Source organism: Rana temporaria, chromosome 5 (genome assembly GCF_905171775.1).
Source record: "Rana temporaria chromosome 5, aRanTem1.1, whole genome shotgun sequence".
NCBI classification, from domain to species: domain Eukaryota; kingdom Metazoa; phylum Chordata; class Amphibia; order Anura; family Ranidae; genus Rana; species Rana temporaria.
Genome location: NC_053493.1, coordinates 234,921,603 through 234,939,491, shown reverse-complemented (window position 1 = coordinate 234,939,491; position 17,889 = coordinate 234,921,603). Strand labels below are relative to the sequence as shown.

Below are 17,889 nucleotides of genomic sequence, written 5' to 3'. Positions count from 1 at the left end.
GCCAGATTCAGCAAAAACTGCAGCGGCGTAACGTATCGTCTTTACGTTACACTGCCGCAAGTTTTCAGCGAAAGTGCCTGATTCACCAAGCACTTGCGTGTAAACTTACGGCGGTGTACCGTAAAGACGTCCGGCGCAAGCCCGCCTAATTCAAATGGGGCGTGTACCATTTAAATTAGGCGCGCTCCCGCATCGAACGTTATGCGCATGCTCCGTTTGGAAATTTCCCGCCGTGCTTTGCACGAAATTACGGCGCTCGAACGTGTTTGTGAATGGCGACGTGCGTAACGTACTTACGGCGAAAAAAAAATTAAAATTCGACGCGGGAACGACGGCCATACTTTAACATGGCTGGTCTAAACTTAAGGCATGAAAAACCAGCCTTAACTTTGCGATGGGAAAAAACGATTTGCGACGACGTAACGCACGCGAGTACCTTCGTGGATCGCCGTAAAAGCTAATTTGCATACCCGACGCTGGAAAACGACGCAAACTCCACCCAGCGGCGGCCGAAGTATTGCAGCCTAAGATCCAAAGGCGTACGAAGCCGTAAGCCTGTCGGATCTTAGCCAAATGCCGTTGTATCTTGTTTGTGGATCACAAATTAAGATTTGCGGCAAATTTGAAAATACGCCGGAGTATCAGTAGATACTCCGGCGTATTTCTTCTGTGAATCTGGCCCTTACTCTTTATAAAATTACTCCAATAGTAATCGCTGGAATTTTCCTGGAAAATGCTATAAAGTGAAGACAGGGCTTTCAGTTATTTTCTGCGTCTAGACTTGAGCTGTTGTTACAAATAACAGGGCCCCATGACAATATTTTGATTCAAATCTGACTGAGATTTGTATTTAGGCCAGTACTTAAACTATTTTCAAATTTGAATGCCTTGAAAAATGTTGGAGACTATCATGTATAAATATTGATCTACAGAGCTTGCCATTTGCAGAGCAACGTAAATCCTGTCTAAGAGAGCCCACCATGTAGAAAGAGAAACTGCACTAAAGATACAAAAAATCGGTTCTGGTAAAGTATTGAGATAGAAGAGAGTAGGAGATTACCCTGTAGAAAAAGAGAATGTGCCCTTATGCCTTGTACACACGGTCGGACTTTTGACTAGGGTTGTCCCGATACCACTTTTTTAGGACCGAGTACAAGTACCGATACTTTTTTTCAAGTACTCGCCAATACCGAATACCGATACTTTTTTTAAATGTGTCCCCAAATGCAGCCATGTCCCCCACATATGCAGCCATGTCCCTCTAGCCATGTCCCTCACATATGCAGCCATGTCCCTCTAGCCATGTCCCTCACATATGCAGCCATGTCCCTCACATATGCAGCCATGTCCCTCACATATGCAGCCATGTCACTCTAGCCATGTCCCTCACATATGCAGCCATGTCCCTCTAGCCATGTCCCTCACATATGCAGCAATGTCCCTCTAGCCATGTCCCTCACATATGCAGCCATGTCCCTCTAGCCATGTCCCTCACATATGCAGCCATGTCCCTCACATATGCAGCAATGTCCCTCTAGCCATGTCCCTCACATATGCAGCAATGTCCCTCGATGCGGCGGCAGCGGCGGGGGGGGGGGAAAGGGGGGGGAAAAGTATTCTATTTAGGTATCGGGGGTATTTGCGCGAGTACGAGTACTCCCGCAAATACTCGGTATCGGTCCCGATACCGATACTGGTATCGGTATCTGGACAACCCTACTTTTGACCATACAAAAGTCCGCCCTGAGTTCGTCGGAAGTCTGACGGAAAGATGGAGAACAGGTTCTCTATCTAAGGTCCGTCAGACTTCCGTCAAAAAAAGTCAGATGGACACTACACACGGCCGGACTTTCCGACAAAAAAAGCCTGTCGGCCTTTTTTCCTTGGAAAGTCCGGCCGTGTGTACGAGGCATAAGACTAGTAGGAGCAGCTAAAGCTGGCCATACACTAACAGATTTTTGACCAGTGTATTTATGAACACATGTGCATATGTAAGTGCAAACATTCTCAGTACATTTGATGACTTGACGAATGTCGTTGGAAAGTACTTCAGCCTTCTGTTTACTTTTAAAATAAAAATTTGGAACAAATGTACTTTCTGAAATGAAAATTACATACACTGTTAGAAATTAGTTTGTTCAAGAAAAAATGTCCATCCTGCACCACAGAATTTTCTATCACTGCAACCATAAACATACATTAATTTGGCAATTAGAAAATCAAACAAACATTCTTACAGTGAAACATTTTTAACACAATTTTACCAGTGCGTGGCCATCTTAAATAAGACAACGCTCTTAAAACGCAGATCCACCCAAAAGGGGAAGCTCCGCTTGTTCACCCCCCATCCGCTGTCACATTTGGCACTTTATTAGGGGGTGGGAGGAGTCGGTACCTGGTTTTGACAAGTACCAGCTCCCACTTTCTGGTACGATCGCCACAGGGCCATCTACGTCATGTACGGCCCCTCCTCCTCCCCCCTGCTTCCTTCTGGGACCTGTGTGGGCCGTTCAGACAGCTCAGCGCAGCTCAAACAAGCGCAGTAGGAAAACGGCTGTTAAGCCTGAAGACTTCACTGCCGGTTTCCCTTAAATGCAATGCTGGCGCCTCCACCCAAAGCTGATGGACCAATCGGCTTGGGGTGCTGACATCGAGGGATCCCTGGACAGATAAGTGTTCTTATATTACAAGTCAGCAGCTACAGTATTTGTAGCTGCTGACCTTTAATTATTTTTTCCCGGACTGGAACTCCTCTTTAAGATCACAGCCGATCCGCCCTGAAAAAAGCAGTTTGGTATTTGCTTTAATGATCTGCAGACCTTTTCCAGGAAATATGTTGCCCCTCTGCCAGGTTTGTCTGACTGCAGAAATCTTTTAAAATTACCTACGGTGTCATTTTCAGGAGTGAATCTCTGCAACTAAAACCTGTGCTGACTTTTCCTTCATCAGTATTTAAAAATCGACAAAGCATCTTAACCCTTCCATACTGTGTCCAAAATGCTCTGGCAAGAGTTTCATTGTAAAGTAAAAGGCAAACATTTATGAATATTGTCCTAATCTGTATAGCAGAACAGCTGAGTTGAACATTTTTCCACAAGGTATTTTAAATGTAATTATTTTGCAGGCAACATCACCTCTTGTGAAATATGGATTTTCAACTCTGGCACTGTGCACAGTCTTGTTCCTGATAATCCAGTCAAGTCCATGGACTTACTACATATATTGCCTGTTACCCATTATTATCTGGAATGAAGCATCAAAAGAGTAAGTTGAAATCAAACTGAGTTTGCATCAGCAATGTGTTTTTACCAGTCTAGGGAAATTAAATACTGCATTAGCAATTCTATAATATAGAGTGTTTTTACATTTTATGATAAAGAAATAAAGTTTATTGATTTGTGCATTGTGTGTTACCTTGCAATGTCCAGTAGAAGGGCTTGAATATGTATAACTTCAAGGCCGTTACAGCTTTGGTTTGTGTAGTTTATTTTAGCTCTTGTCTTTTACTTTCCAAAAGCAACATATACAGAAATACAATTTATTTTTGTAAGATAGTGAAAGCCTGTTTTCTCTCCTTTACTTTCTGGTAAAACCATCATTGGGACAGAAAGTGAGGAAAAATCTCTCTATTGAAGCTCTGGATTGCATTTAATCTAAAATGAAGACAAAAAAAACATTTGCACTCTTTGGGAGAGGGGGGGTGATACCTAGTTTTAACAGGTACCCGCTCCCACAGCCATGTCAATCTGTAAGGATGTTCTACCCCTTCCTCTTCCCCCCCACAGCCTTCTGGGACATACACAGGTCCCAGAGGACTGCGGGACCATGTACAAATCGCAGCGTCGCTCGTGCATGCATAGTAGGAAGCCGGAAGGCTTCACTGCGGGTTTTCCTTATCTAAGATGCTAATGCCTGCACCTGAAGCCGATTGAAGAATTGGTTTGCGTGTAGACATCACTTGATCCCTGGACAGGTAAGTTATTTTTGGGCGGGGGAGCCTGGAGCTTCTCTTTAAGGATTTTCTTCACTATTTAGTATACTGGTGCTAGATATACTATTCGCTGAGTATTAGGCTAGGTTCACACTGCTGCAAATTCAAAATCGATGTTTCGCTCCCACGATTTTGCCGCAAATTTACCGCAATTCGCGGCCGAGATTTCAGGGAATGCCAGTCTATAGAGCTGAATTTGCATCGCACACGGATCAAACTCGCACAGGACCCTTTTTTCCTGCAGCTGAGATTCGCACCGCACTGATGTGAACTGCACTAATGGAAAACAATGTTATTTTAATGACTTGCAAATTTGAGAATGAACAACGGCTCAAATTCGCAATAGAATTTGCAGCAGTGTGAACCGGGCCTTAAAGAGTATTGCAACTCAAAAGCAAAACGTTAATCAGTTGCAGCTTATTACCAGTCCTTAGACATCATGGCTGCATAACTTATTATTTTTTGGGGCTTTTTCACTTTATTTTCACCTGGCAATGCTGTGATTAACATGCATTCTGTCTTTTTGTGTTTACACCTAATTCTTCATTATAAGAAAGGAGCCATGGCCAGGGCAGGACTTGGAGTGGTGGGGGCCCCTGAGCTTAAAAATCGAAGGGGCCCCCTGGAGCAGAGAAGCGGGGGGGTGGGTTGTTACCGCCGACCGATCATAGTTGTTGTGGGGGGTCTGGATCCACCGACTGACCTATCGAAGTTGTTGGGGGGGGCAGTGCGCCGACCGAGCATACTTGTTGAGCGGGGGAGGGATCCGCCGACCGGACCAACCGATCAAAGTTGTTGAGTGGGGGGGCAGTCGCTGGATGGACTCCTTACCTCTTCCCAGGGCTGCCTTCAGTAATTTTGGGGCCCCTTACACAGCAGCAGTAAAGGGGCCCCCTGGAGCATTGAAGTTGTTGAGATTGGGGGGGGGCGGCTGCCGAGAATTCCATCCATCTGCCAAAGTATTTGAGCGGGGGGTGGTGCCGAGGATTACATCCATCCGCCGAATTTGCTGAGCGGGGGGGGGGGGGTCCGAAATTGCAGGAGGAGGTTGCCACCCACGAGTGCCGCAAAATTGCGGGAAGAGGTTGCCACAACTGCCGCTTGCAGGAGGGGGTTGCCGTGATTGGGCCTGGGGCCCCTTATTGGGCGGGCCCATGGGCTTGAGCCCAGTCAAGCCCAATGGTAAGTCCAGCCCTGGCCATGGCTAACATACAGGTTAAACTTTAGACATGCCTGCCAATGCTCATCTCTAATACATGGTGCATTGTTGGGACTAGCAGTTTACAAAACAGTCAGGTCAAAGAAGAAGCATGGCTGTCACTATAGGGCATAGAAGATCTAGCTGGGGAGTAAACCTAACTCCACTCTACCAGAAATGTACTACTCTACTACTTAATTACCATACATTGCTCAGTTTGTAAAGGCTGTCTGGGAAATTCATTGTCCTAAAACTCAGATTACATACATCACTTGAGGGCTTGGTTCCCAGATGAACTACTGGAGCCCTTCGGTATATATGTGCTCTTGCACATTTTGGTCATAAGTTGTGTTTGTGTAGAGTTTAGAGGCATAACTTTAATGGGTTGGAATTTGGTGGAAACGTTTTCCAAAATGATTGCTGTGTCATGGTGTATAATGCGTTGACAATCTTTCTTGAAGTCAACTGCATTTATTAATTTTGTCCTGTGCACCCTTATATGCACAGGCATGCTCTATGTCCAGGAGTACTGTGGACATTGCCATAAAAAACAAAGGTAAACAAATATTTATTAAAATATATTGTTTTTAAGTAAAGCCAAGACCCATAATGTTTCAATAATAGTCTCATGACACAATGATACTTCCGCTATGTATGGATGATGATCCTGCCAGATTTCATTGGTGGCTCCATCAGGGATTCAAAGATATACATTCTTTACTCATCCTTTTTTTTTATGTGTTTATTAATGTTTCTTACACTAAACCCTGGTTCACACTGAGCCACGGGAATGATTTCACTCCCGCATGGCAGTCCCGATTTCGGCGGCGATTTTACAGACATCTGTGCGGCTTTCTGCACAGATGTCAATGGAAATCGCACCCCGAAATCACAAAAAGTAGTACAGAAACGACTTTTTTTTAAATCGGTGCGGAGCGGCAAATGCAGCTTTGCACTAATTAGGACAGTGCCATTGCCGCCGATTTGACATGCAAAATCGCATGTCAAAATGCACCAATGTGAACCAGGGCTCAAAGAAACAAAACAAAATATAAGAAACGTGCTACCCACGCAGGGATGGTGGATCAATAGCAACTCAATAGTAACTAATGTATGCACCAGCAGCACATGGATTAATAAGACGTGGTCAAGAAAAAGAACATTACATTCAGTAGGAATGTAGAGTGTAAGATAGCACCATCCCGAGTAGGAACTAACACTCCGTGAGGGGCCCTGTCCTAGTTGAGGAAGGAGGAACTCAAGGTAAACACGACCATGATAATGTAGCAAGCAGTCACGGTGATGCTGTAGAGGGATCAGCTAACCATTTAGACCAAACCTTTGTATATTTCTTAGGACAGCCTCCACTCACATTGTACTCACAGGTATCCTTATAGAGCGGGAGGCTACTATGTATTAAGCCTTTCCAAAAGGAGATAGAAGGGGGGGGGTTCTGCTTCTTCCAAAGCAATGGAATAACTTTCTAGCATAGAAAAAAAGGAGACCTAACCAGTGTCCTTTCTGCAACAGTGGGTATCAGGTTTTCCAACAAACCCATTATGCAAATATCCATAGAGAAAGATATTCTAGTTACTGATACAGTGTTGATGACAAACAGAACTTCTGACCAAAATGCAGTAATAGCCAGACAGGACCTAAAATGTTTGGAAAAGTTGCACGGGCATCTCTAACACTCTGGGGATGGGAGTGACACATGATATGTAGTCTGGAGGGTCTAAAGTAGGCCCTGTGGACAATTTTAAATGGTATTAGTTTGTCCCTGGAGAAAACCAGAGTACGGAATGGGAGATCCCAAATATCATCCCAATCATTATCGTCCAGGTGTTGGATATCTCGCTGCCACTTGGCTCTAAGATCAGTCAGGGTGGGAAGAGATGTTGTAATTAGATGAGCATAGAGGTGTGTTCTTTACTCATCTGTAAAGGTATCAAACACTTCAAATATGTTCAAAACACCAATGCAGCACCTAATTCTGATCTATACCAACAAAAATATCAACATTTTGTTGCCTCTCTACGGACCACAATTCATCCTGTTTTTTCGAAAATAAGTGTCATCTTAATCCTCACACTCCAGGCCTTGTTTCCATAATGCAGGTCTCTATGCATTCCTCTAGCTCTTATACAAAAACACATTTTATGCTCAGATGGGAGGAGGAACTTGGTAAAGCCCTATCAAAAGAGGACTGTATGGAAATATGGACTTTAACGGCTAAAAGTACATTACATTTTTTGGCTTTGGATAACTTATATAAAGTCTTTTTTTACTGGTACCTTACACCTTCCAGAATCATTAAATTTGTACCCAATACTCCTCATTATGCTTCCGTACCTGTGGACAGGAAGGCCAAATGCCATACATTTGGTGGGCATGTCGGAAGACTCGCAGATTTTGAATTCACTAATACAGTGTTTCTCAACTCCAGTCCTCAAGGTGCACCAACAGGTCATGTTTTCAGGATTTCCCTCAGATGAAACGGCTGTGGTAATTACTAAGGCAGTGAAACTGATCAAATCACCTGTGCAAAATAATGAAAAGCCTGAAAACATGACCTGTTGGCGCGCCTTGAGGACTGGAGTTGAGAAACACTGCCCTAATATATGCTGTCCTAGGCTGTAAACTATGCAAGGATCTGGTAGAAGTCTTAATGAACAAACCTCCTATAAATATTCCTCATACAACATCAAACCTAATTACCTTTATCTTTAATGCCACCAAACTATGGTCTGTTCTTGAAAGTCCCTATTGTTACATTTCTGAGATTATTTCTTGATGAAATCATATGATTAATATGAAAAACGATTAGCTATTTCTTCTGATAATCATAAGAAATTTCTAAACATCTGATCCTTGTATATTTCCTATTCCCAACCAGACCAGGTGTTACATCTTTGAGCTAGGAGGTTGTCGGATGTCCTTGGGAGGAGGAAATTTACTCCTCACCCCCTTTCACCTACCCCTGTCTCCCTCCCTTCCCCTCCCTCATTATTTTCCACCCCTTTTTTCATATTCTTTCCCTCTTCTTCTGTTTCTCTCCTTATTCATTTATTTACAAAATGTATAGCCCAGTTGTTACTAGAACATTCCAGTAATGCTGCAAGGTGTCCTATTAAAGCGGATGTGCCATGGGAAAAAAATATTAAAAGCCAGCAGCTACAAATACTGCAGCTGCTGACTTTTAATATTAGGACACTTACCTGTCCTGGAGTCCAGCGCCGATCGCAGCAGAGGACGAGCGATCGCTTGTCTCTCTGCTGCTCCCCCCGCCATCCACGCTGAGGGAACCAGGAAGTGAAGCGCTGCGGCTTCACTGCCCGGTTCCCTACGGTGCATGCGCAAGTCGCGCCGCGCCCGGCGATTGGCTCCCGATGTGTGCCGAGTGTTCCCAGCACACAACGGGGGGGGGGGGGGGGGTGACGGGATGTGACGGAATGCCCGTCTTTTGCCCGTGAATGCCGGGCCAGAAGTGGGTGAAAATACCTGTCTTTAGACAGGTATCTGCACCCCCTCCCCCCTGAAAGGTGTCAAATGTGACACCGGAGGGGGGAGGGTTCCGATCAGCGGGACTCCACTTTAGGGTGGAGAACCTCTTTAACCTGTACTAGATTTATTTTGAACCCCCTATCTTGCTCTCATTATTGCACAATACAAAGATCCTTATGTATTGGTTTACAGTAATAGAGTATACAAAATATGCAGTTGTTACAAACTTGATAATGGTTCTGACTAATGATATATACTATTATGTATTCTGTAAATGTCTCTGGATGTACCTTGTTGGGGCTTTTCCTTCCTCTTTTTGCAATGAAAATCTTTAATAAAACTATTGAACAAGAAAATATAATAATATGCTATATTATACAGTAAAAACAGTGTTTCATATCAGAATATCATTGTCATGGAATTGCCATGCAGCTAGTTAAAACTATCGTACGGCATTAAATATAAGTCTTACATGTAGACTCGGATATACTTGTTGGGTTGGCAGCACTATAACATATAAAAGATAGCAGACATAACTACTTTAAGTCATGTTTAATGAACTGTGAGATTCACCACTGTCAAACATAGCAGATGGATTGACTGTTTGTGCCAAGTGAGTTACGAGCTTGGGAATCTTAGATCAATGAAAGTAACATCTGCCATTTGGAATTATGATTGAACAAAAGGCAATCCTAAGGGGTCTTCTATCAGAAGTACACATGCTCTTTCATTTGAGAATAAGCATAGTAAGAAGTGCAACACATTGTTAGGATGTCAGGTGAATTTGTAGACCCTTAATAAGAATTTATACACATAATGTAACTGTAGTTTAGTGACCTATGCTTTTTCGAAGAATAGCAATCTCCATTGTAAATGGCCATCAGTAGTAATGCACTGCATACTTGCCTTTAGGAAATCAATGAGAGCATAAGCATTGTATGCTGTATGAACAAATCAAATGACTGACCTTAATGACCTAAACTGCTTTCGAGTACACTTAACAGCTGTGTAATGAACGGTGTTCAATTAAGCTTTGTAGTGATGGTGTAGCCCTTTTAGAATGGTAAATGAAGGCACTGAGATAGGTATTAGGCACTCTTGTTAATTAGTCTCCGAACTTGTCCGCCGCAATATCACAGTCCTGACAAAAATCTCAGATCGCAGCCATTATTAGTAAAAAAAATAATAATAATGATAAAAAAAATGTCATAAATCTATCCCCTATTTTGTAGGTGCTATCATTTTTGCGCAAACCAATCACTATACGCTTATTGTGATTTTTTTTACCAAAAATATGTAAAATAATACATATCGGCCTAAACTGAGATTTTTTTTTTAATTGGGATATTTATTATAGCAAAAAGTAAAAAATATTGTGATTGATGATCAAATACCACCAAAAGAAATCTCTTATTGTGGGGAAGAAAGGACGTCAATTTTGTTTGGGAGCCACGTCGCATGACCACGCAATTGTCATTCAAAGCATGACAGTGCTGAAAGCTGAAAATTGGCCTGGGCAGGAAGGGGATGAAAATGCCCAGTATTGAAGTGGTTAATAACAGTTTTCTATTCTATTTTATTCCATCCCAGAGCAGGAGGTCGCATGCCAAAACAGAGGGGGCCACTGGTTGGGCACCCCTGGACTAAAGTAAAAAATCTTTGATTGAGGTCTCTCAATTTGATAGCAGCTGGATAGGATTAACAATTAGCATTATCTTGACGCGGTCCCCTTTATTTTCATTTTAAATGGACTAAAAAGTACACTAAAATGCAGAGCAAGGAGGCCTGCGTTTTTTTTTTTGTTTGTTTTTTGTTACCTGTGTAACAACTTTGTCTAAGGGAGGGTTTAGTATCTTTGCTATATGTATTTTTTTTAAATGACAGATTCATTGTTATTAAAAGTGTCCCCATAACTGTTTCCTTTATAGCAAGTCTACCTAATTGTATAAAGTAAAAGAAATACATAAAACCAAATTACATTACTCTTTTTAAATTACTGGAGCACTTGAAAATGTACCTTTATATTTCGCCCATCGACCTTCAACTTTTTTTCAATGCCTCAACTACCCAAAGCCCCAAAATACTCCACTATTAAGAATCCCGAAAACGTTTGCAATATTCCTTATTCAAGGTACTTTTCCCTCTACCCATAATATGTGCAGTTCCTTTAATCTAATCTAGCCAATATTCTCAAAGTTATGTATTTGCCATCTCTTCCCTGGGCACTGGGTAGGAATCCAATCATTTTAAATGTATACATCTCTCCCCATTAAGCCACTTGCCCAATCTTCAGTTTGGTTTTAAAGCCTTTTAACCTTTCAGCAGTGTTCACCCCTCCCCCTCTCAAATTTACATCAGGGAAATGCAGATTTAGTGCTTCCTCTACTGCCTGACAAATTAGAGAGGGTGCTTTGTAAGGGGCCTACCCCACCTGGCAAGGCACCATGTTGATGGGGAAAAGGGCCTCATCCCCCTGGACCTGTAGTTGTGGGGCTTACTATGTGAAACGAGCTAGTAGACTGGCAAAGAATTTACTTGTGGTAAAAGTGGTTTCACCACTAAATTAATCAATTCCAGCTGCAGTAGCAGCCAGAGATTTGGGTAGATAAACAGACCAAATCAGATAATCTAGTTTGCCTGATTGGCCAGCCTTGAACAGCTACAGCTGTTGTAGCTTTGTGTCCCTTAGTCATTCAAGTGCCTCTCTCGGAGACCCCCTTATCCACCAGGGCAAAAACATGGAAATGAGGCCCTTATCTAAAACGTCTTTTGAGTTGAATCACTTTTTATTTTATTTTTTACATGGGGTTTCTTAAAAATTCAGATCAGTCCTCTATCTAGGATAATAGCAATAGGGGCCTAATATGGTCATTTATTTTTCTATCCTACAGGATATCTTGTTTGAAAAATACCAGAGGAGGGGACAATTTTTTTTCCTTTACTAACCCTTTAAGGATTCGGCAGTCGGCCTCCCAGCCCGCTCCTCAAAAGCCAGCTTTTCTTCACACAGAATTCAAATTGGTAGATAATTTTTCGACTGATCCGAATTCAATTTGTTCTGAAAATTTGGAATTCGTTAGAAAACAAAATTGAATTAAACTATATAAAACTAATTCCAAAGCCAATCAACGAAACAAAATTGGTAACATAACAAATTTATCCTGAATGAAACTAAACACATTTTTCCGTTCTGCACATGTCTAACTGTAAAAAAAAAAAAATCATTTTTTAAAACAAAAAACAAACATGGTATAAATTCATCATCAATCACATTGTCCTGTGATGTAGATCCATCATTAATTACGATGAACAATGTCCTAATGACTAAGGATGAGCTCAGGCGTGTTCGCAACCCGCACGTACAGAGCCTGCCATTAAGTCGGCACTGCACAGTGCTAATCACAAGCAGTGAGACATTTCTCGATCTCTGCAGCCGCGGAGAAAATGTCTCACTGCCTGCGATTAGCACTGTGCAGTGCCGACTTCCTGGTGAGCTCTGCATATGCGGGTTGCGAACACGCCTGAGCTCAACTCTTACTAATGACCTATTGACAAAAACACAATGAGCTGCGCACAACAATCTGCTTCTGAAGAACGCTCAAGGTGAATGACTACTCGGTGGCTGGCAGCTAAATATCAAAGTCAGCTGGTGATGCAGTCTGACGTCATTAATCAAAAATAGTCATGACCATGTTTGGTCACTGACAGCACCTGGGATCTGCCGGCTGGCCGACATGGTCAGCGACCATGAGATTATAGCAGATGGGTCACCTAGACTCTGCTAATTCATAAATAGCTATGATTTGTGGCTGACAATCTCAGTCATTCTTTAAAAAAAAAATTGCATGAGGTTGTTACTATGAATTGCATCTCTTTAATTGCAACGATAAGCATAGACATTTTGTGGAATCCTAGGGGTCACATTAATATTAATGGTCCTACATTTTATATGAGAGTGTTCATATATACACTGGAAAATAAGAAATAAATATTTGTATTGCTATTTTCTATAAAATGAACAGTGTTTGCGATCTTTTAGTATAGAACAACAGTAGTCTATGACTTATTAACTAATTGTTCATCCATGGCATGATCCCAAACACTTTCAGTTTTGCTTAGCTCAGCACTGCCTGCTGATATTGTTGAGACGATTACTAGAAGACACTGCAGGCTATGTGGTACTGCTGCTTTTTCAGATTAATCTGTCTGATAATACATGGAAGTGCTTAAGGGTCAACCCAAGCTATTAACATGTGTCCGACCTGCATCACAGGAAAATAGCCAGTATCGTAAATGTGTTTGTCAAATTGTCTGCCACTTAGAACTTGGTAACATTCATTTACTTCTAAAATTACTTTCCTGAATGGACTAGCCAGGGCTGTTCAAATCGTAATGCCTTAACAACTTCATTTCTTGGCTTCAGAAATGTCTCTGTATGCGGTAGGGTCCACTGTTTGACACTTACTGCATTTATTGACATTTGAGCCATTGTTGTAATATATTTTTGTTATTAAAACTAAACTTACTTTATATATTGTCAAAGTATACTTTTTTTATATATTTATTTTATATGTTTAGATTATGGATTCTTCATCAGCTCAAAATATATCTAATCACAGTTTCAGCTTTTCGAGTGCTGGGATTTATCATCGTTCTAGGCTTTGGAGTTTTACTGTTGGTGAGTAAGAAGAAAAACCACATACATTGCAAATTTTTCTCTGATTTAAGTGGTAGAAAATAATCCAAATGGCATTGAAACAAGGGTTACTTTGATATGACAAGGTCCTAAGGAACAGGGACATGTTGAAAGATATGAAATCCAGGCACCAGGAATGTAATGAAAAGGTTGTTTGAAAAAGATTAAGGAAACTGCAGAGCAAGAACTGCAGAGCAAAAACTGCACAGAGAAAGTAATGCATGCCCCTTAGTTTCTTTTCTGCATAGCTTTTTCTTTCAGGTTTTTAGAACATTAATAAGACCTAGCCCTCCCACAACCTAGCCCTCAGAACTACTGTAGTAGCTTTTTTAAAGGGAGACTGTAGTGGTCTTTGGTTAGTTTTAATTTAAATCTTTTGAAAGTTAAACAGTTCACAAGCAAATAGGTCATATATTTTGTTAATGTTTATTTAAAATCAATTGAAGACCCATTGCGTTTTACAAATACACATTTACTGCAGGGAACGTTCATGCTTCTGTGTGTGAAGTAAATGGTTAGCTGTCAGTTCAGCAGAGACCGGTCGAATTTTGATCCATCTATGGGCATTGTGGTTGTACAGAAAAAGATCTACTGATTGCCTTCTGTACAACCGCCCTGTTCGATTTTCCCGGCTGGATTAGGCGCAGCAGGCAATCAACTACAGCTCTGTGCAGCAGTGTATTCTGATGGCAGGGGAAGTCTACCCGCTGTAAGAATAAAATAGCTCAGCGGAGAACATTTACCCATCAACCTAGAGTGTGTGGGTGGGGGAATCAGGTCAGTGACTAATGTATGTGCTGCCTAAAAGAGGTCCAAATTATATACTGAAGATCTATACCACTACATCTCTATTTAGGGAGGAGGACCCACTTAGTCCCTTTTTAGGCTTCGTTCACATATATGCAAATTGGATGTTTTTGAGCTGCATCCGATTTGTATGACATGTGAACCAAACCAGCTTTGTATGGAGCGGTTCACATAAATGTGGTGCAGCAGAAATGCAAATTTGCTGCAAATTTAAAAAGAGTACTGTGTGTTTTCTGAGCACTATGGTGCAATTTAGATGCAAATTCCAGCTCATTTCCTTCTATGGGAATGCATCTAAATCAGTTTTGAACACAAATTTAATAAGGGAAAAATAACAGTATGGGGGTGCCCCCCAATCAATATCAGGCCCTTTCATGTCTGGTATGGATTTTCAGGGGAACCCAGACAACAACATTTTAAATGGCGTTGGGGACCCAAAATCCATACCAGACCCTTATTTGAGCATGCAGCCTGGGGTGAGGGTGAGTAAGAATGAGCACCCCCCTCCTAGTCACATGCCCTCAAAATGGGGGGGGGGTGCTTTGGGACAAGGACAAGGGCCTCTTCTCCACAACCCTGGCTGGTGGTTGTGGGGGGTCTGTGGGCAGGGGGCTTATCACAATCTGGAAACTCCCTTTAACAAGGGGGCCCCCAGATCCCACCCCCTATGTGAATGCATTGTACATTGACAAAAAAAGTGTCAAAATAAATAAAAACACAGAGACAGTTTTTAACAATTCCTTGAAAAAAAAAACAGTGTCCCCTGGTGTAAATTGAGCGTCAATCACAATAAATGCTGCTAACCCCCCCAAAAACAACAACATCCACACCCGTCGCTGGCTCCTGTTGTCTGCCCACTCCATTGTCTGACAGTTCTTAAATAGATACGGGGCATAGCCACCCGGCGATGCCACCGGGTGGCCACGCCCTATTTGATGTCATCAACAGGGTGCATGTTGGGTTGATGATATCACAGGGTGGCAAGGTCACCGGTGACATTGCCAGGTAGCCCTGCCCCTTAGCTATTTAAGAACTGTCAGATGGCAGAGTAGGCAGACGCCCGGAGCCAGAGATGAATGCAACGTTTTTTTGGGGGGGTCGGCGTTCATAATGTTTGCCGCGGGAGTCACACAGGGGACATTGTTTTTTTAAATAAAGGAATTGCCAAAAAGAGCCTCCCCTGCCCCAAAGCACCCCCCCATGTTAAGGGCATGTAACCTGGTATGGTCTAAAAAGAGAGGGTGCGCTCGCTCGTCCCCCCCATCCTTTCCTGACCTGCCAGGCTGCATGCTCGGATAGGGGTCTGGTATGGTTTTTGGAAGGGTAGCCCATGCCATTTTAAAAAAAAAAGTGGCATGGGAGTTCCCCTCAAAATCGATACCTAAGGGTTTGGTATAGTTTGTGGGGAGCTCTCAGGCCATGGCATTTGCTGTGAAACCCGTGGGGAAAATCGCACCGGACATGTGTAAACCTAGCCTTAAATCACCATAGTTAAAAAAGAACATTGTCTGCCTTCTTTTGGGGACTTTGTAGTGTAATAACATGAATTATAGCTCAAAAATTATTAAACAAAATTTATTTGGGATTTCATGTCACTGGTCTACACAAAAATGTCCATTATTTGAAAATGGAAGAAAATTTCAAATCTAAATGATTTACAAATAAAAACCTGCAGAGTCTTGGTTGTGAAAGTTTTTATCCCTTTTTCTGTGAAATCCCTAATTAAGCTTCAGTGCGGCTGGATCTTTCAGAAATCACATGATTAGTTGAGTCTGCATGTGTGAGAATAACATATTATAAGTTCCTAAATAAATGTACTCTGACAGTCAGCTGATGTGGCAAACCCACTCCAGGCTCTGGTCCTGATAATATTGTTGAGATCCACCCAGCTGCCTGATTGACAGTTTAGCATGTGGCTGACAGATGAAGCCAGCTGTGCTTGCCCCCTCTCCAGCCTGGCGCTCCAGTGAGCACTAGAGGATCAGAGCAGAGAGCTGACAGTCATTGCTCTCTGCTTTGAGCAGACTGAGAACTACAGTAAGCCATTAGTGGTCATGTGATTGCTCAGGTTCCAGTCTTATGGCCCATATACACGATCCGAATATCGTACGACGGATCGTACAACTTTTTTCGCTTAATAGTCGCAAGTAAAATGAAATCGGTTATTAAAGTCACGAAAATTCTCGTACGACAGAAAAAAATAATCAGAAGTGATGTCATGTGTTGTAATGTATACTGACTAAACGAATATCGTACGATCTGACATTGTACGAGAAAAATTTTCGTGCTTGTCTGATCGAATAATATCGGATGGACTGTCGTGATCGGCTCTCGAAAGTAGTGTACACACGATCCGAAAATCGTACGATTCTTCCTCGGACGATCGTTTTCGTCCGATATTCGGATCGTGTGTATGGGCCATTAGAGCCAACATGGACAGCTGCAGCATCGTGGTGAATATGTTTTTTTTTTATATATCTCCTTTAAGCCTATTATTTTAAAAAGGCAGGAAAATGGCACAACTGATGCTCTGCCTTGATAAGGTTATGTTCTCATAGTAGGGTGTAACTTTGAGATGCAATGGTTATTGTAAAGGAACTGCAAGATTCACAATTGAGATAGGAGAATCAGTCTATGGGACTACTACCTAACCCAGAAATTACTCAAAGCTGGATTTTTCAGAAAAGTGATGACAAGAAAGCCACAATTGAAAAAAAAAAAAAACTTAACAGAACCTGTTTGCAGTTTGCTAAATAGCATTTGGGAGTCGGGAGACACAACACAAATAAGGGTAAAAGTTACCTGGTTTGATGAGACTAAAATGTAACTTTTTGGTCTTAGTGGAAAGGCAAATACATTGTTCACTTTGCAAGTGAAGTTTTATTCTGAAAGATAATTTTTTCCCAGAGCATTTGTGAATGTAGTGCAGCTTTATTTTGCATGTTTGCAAGGTAATAAAAAAAAAAACTGCATTTTTGTTTGTACATGATTGGATGATTAAAGTCAGCAGGGTTTAACTTCATGACTTGGGGCAGATATTCATAGAAGGAAAATGGCCCTGAATGCATAGACGAATCTAGGCTTACCAAGAACCCCAGTATCTTAGAATGGCCCACTGAAGCTGCGGCTTCAATTCAATTCATAATCTCTGGCAGTTCAATAGCTCTCCTAGGCCAGTCTAATGCCCCGTACACACGATCGGAATTTCCGATGAATTCCATCGGAGTTTACATAGAGAACATGTTCTCTTTTCCTCCAATTGAATTCCAATGTGAATTTGGTTGGACAAAGGTCCGGTCGTGTGTACAGGGCATAAGAGAGCAAGGTCAAGAATGTTCAAAAATGCAAGGATTCAGCTGTATCAAGCTAGCGGAGACCTTCTCCAAAAGGGTTGAAGCTGTAATTGGATTAAAAGTTAGTTCTACCAAGTGTTGTCACGAAGAGGTGAAAACATACGCAACCAAAATAAATTCCTTTTCCGTGTTTATAGTTTTTCTATTGCTCTAAAATATTTTGCACATTCAAAGTGTTGACTATATATGATAAAACAAAAGTTAAAATCCCATGTCTGAGGGGAATGAACAAATGACAGTGCATGGCAAGTCTGCATGCAGTGAGTGAATTGAAAGATAGATCCCACTCCACTTCAAAATTGTACTCTGTACTCTGGCTACACCCTTGTTGGGATAAACG

General features: G+C 41.9%; 1 protein-coding gene across 2 annotated transcripts in view; it reads left to right on the top strand.

The window, feature by feature from the left end:
* PIGN (phosphatidylinositol glycan anchor biosynthesis class N) overlaps positions 1-17,889 on the top strand; it is a 453,184-nt gene that overhangs the window by 247,047 nt on the left and 188,248 nt on the right. For both annotated transcript variants that reach the window (XM_040353586.1, XM_040353585.1), the window contains exons 15-16: positions 3,125-3,264; positions 13,272-13,371. In XM_040353586.1, the coding sequence (XP_040209520.1) occupies positions 3,125-3,264; positions 13,272-13,371 (240 nt within the window). The remainder of the gene's footprint in view (positions 1-3,124; positions 3,265-13,271; positions 13,372-17,889) is intronic.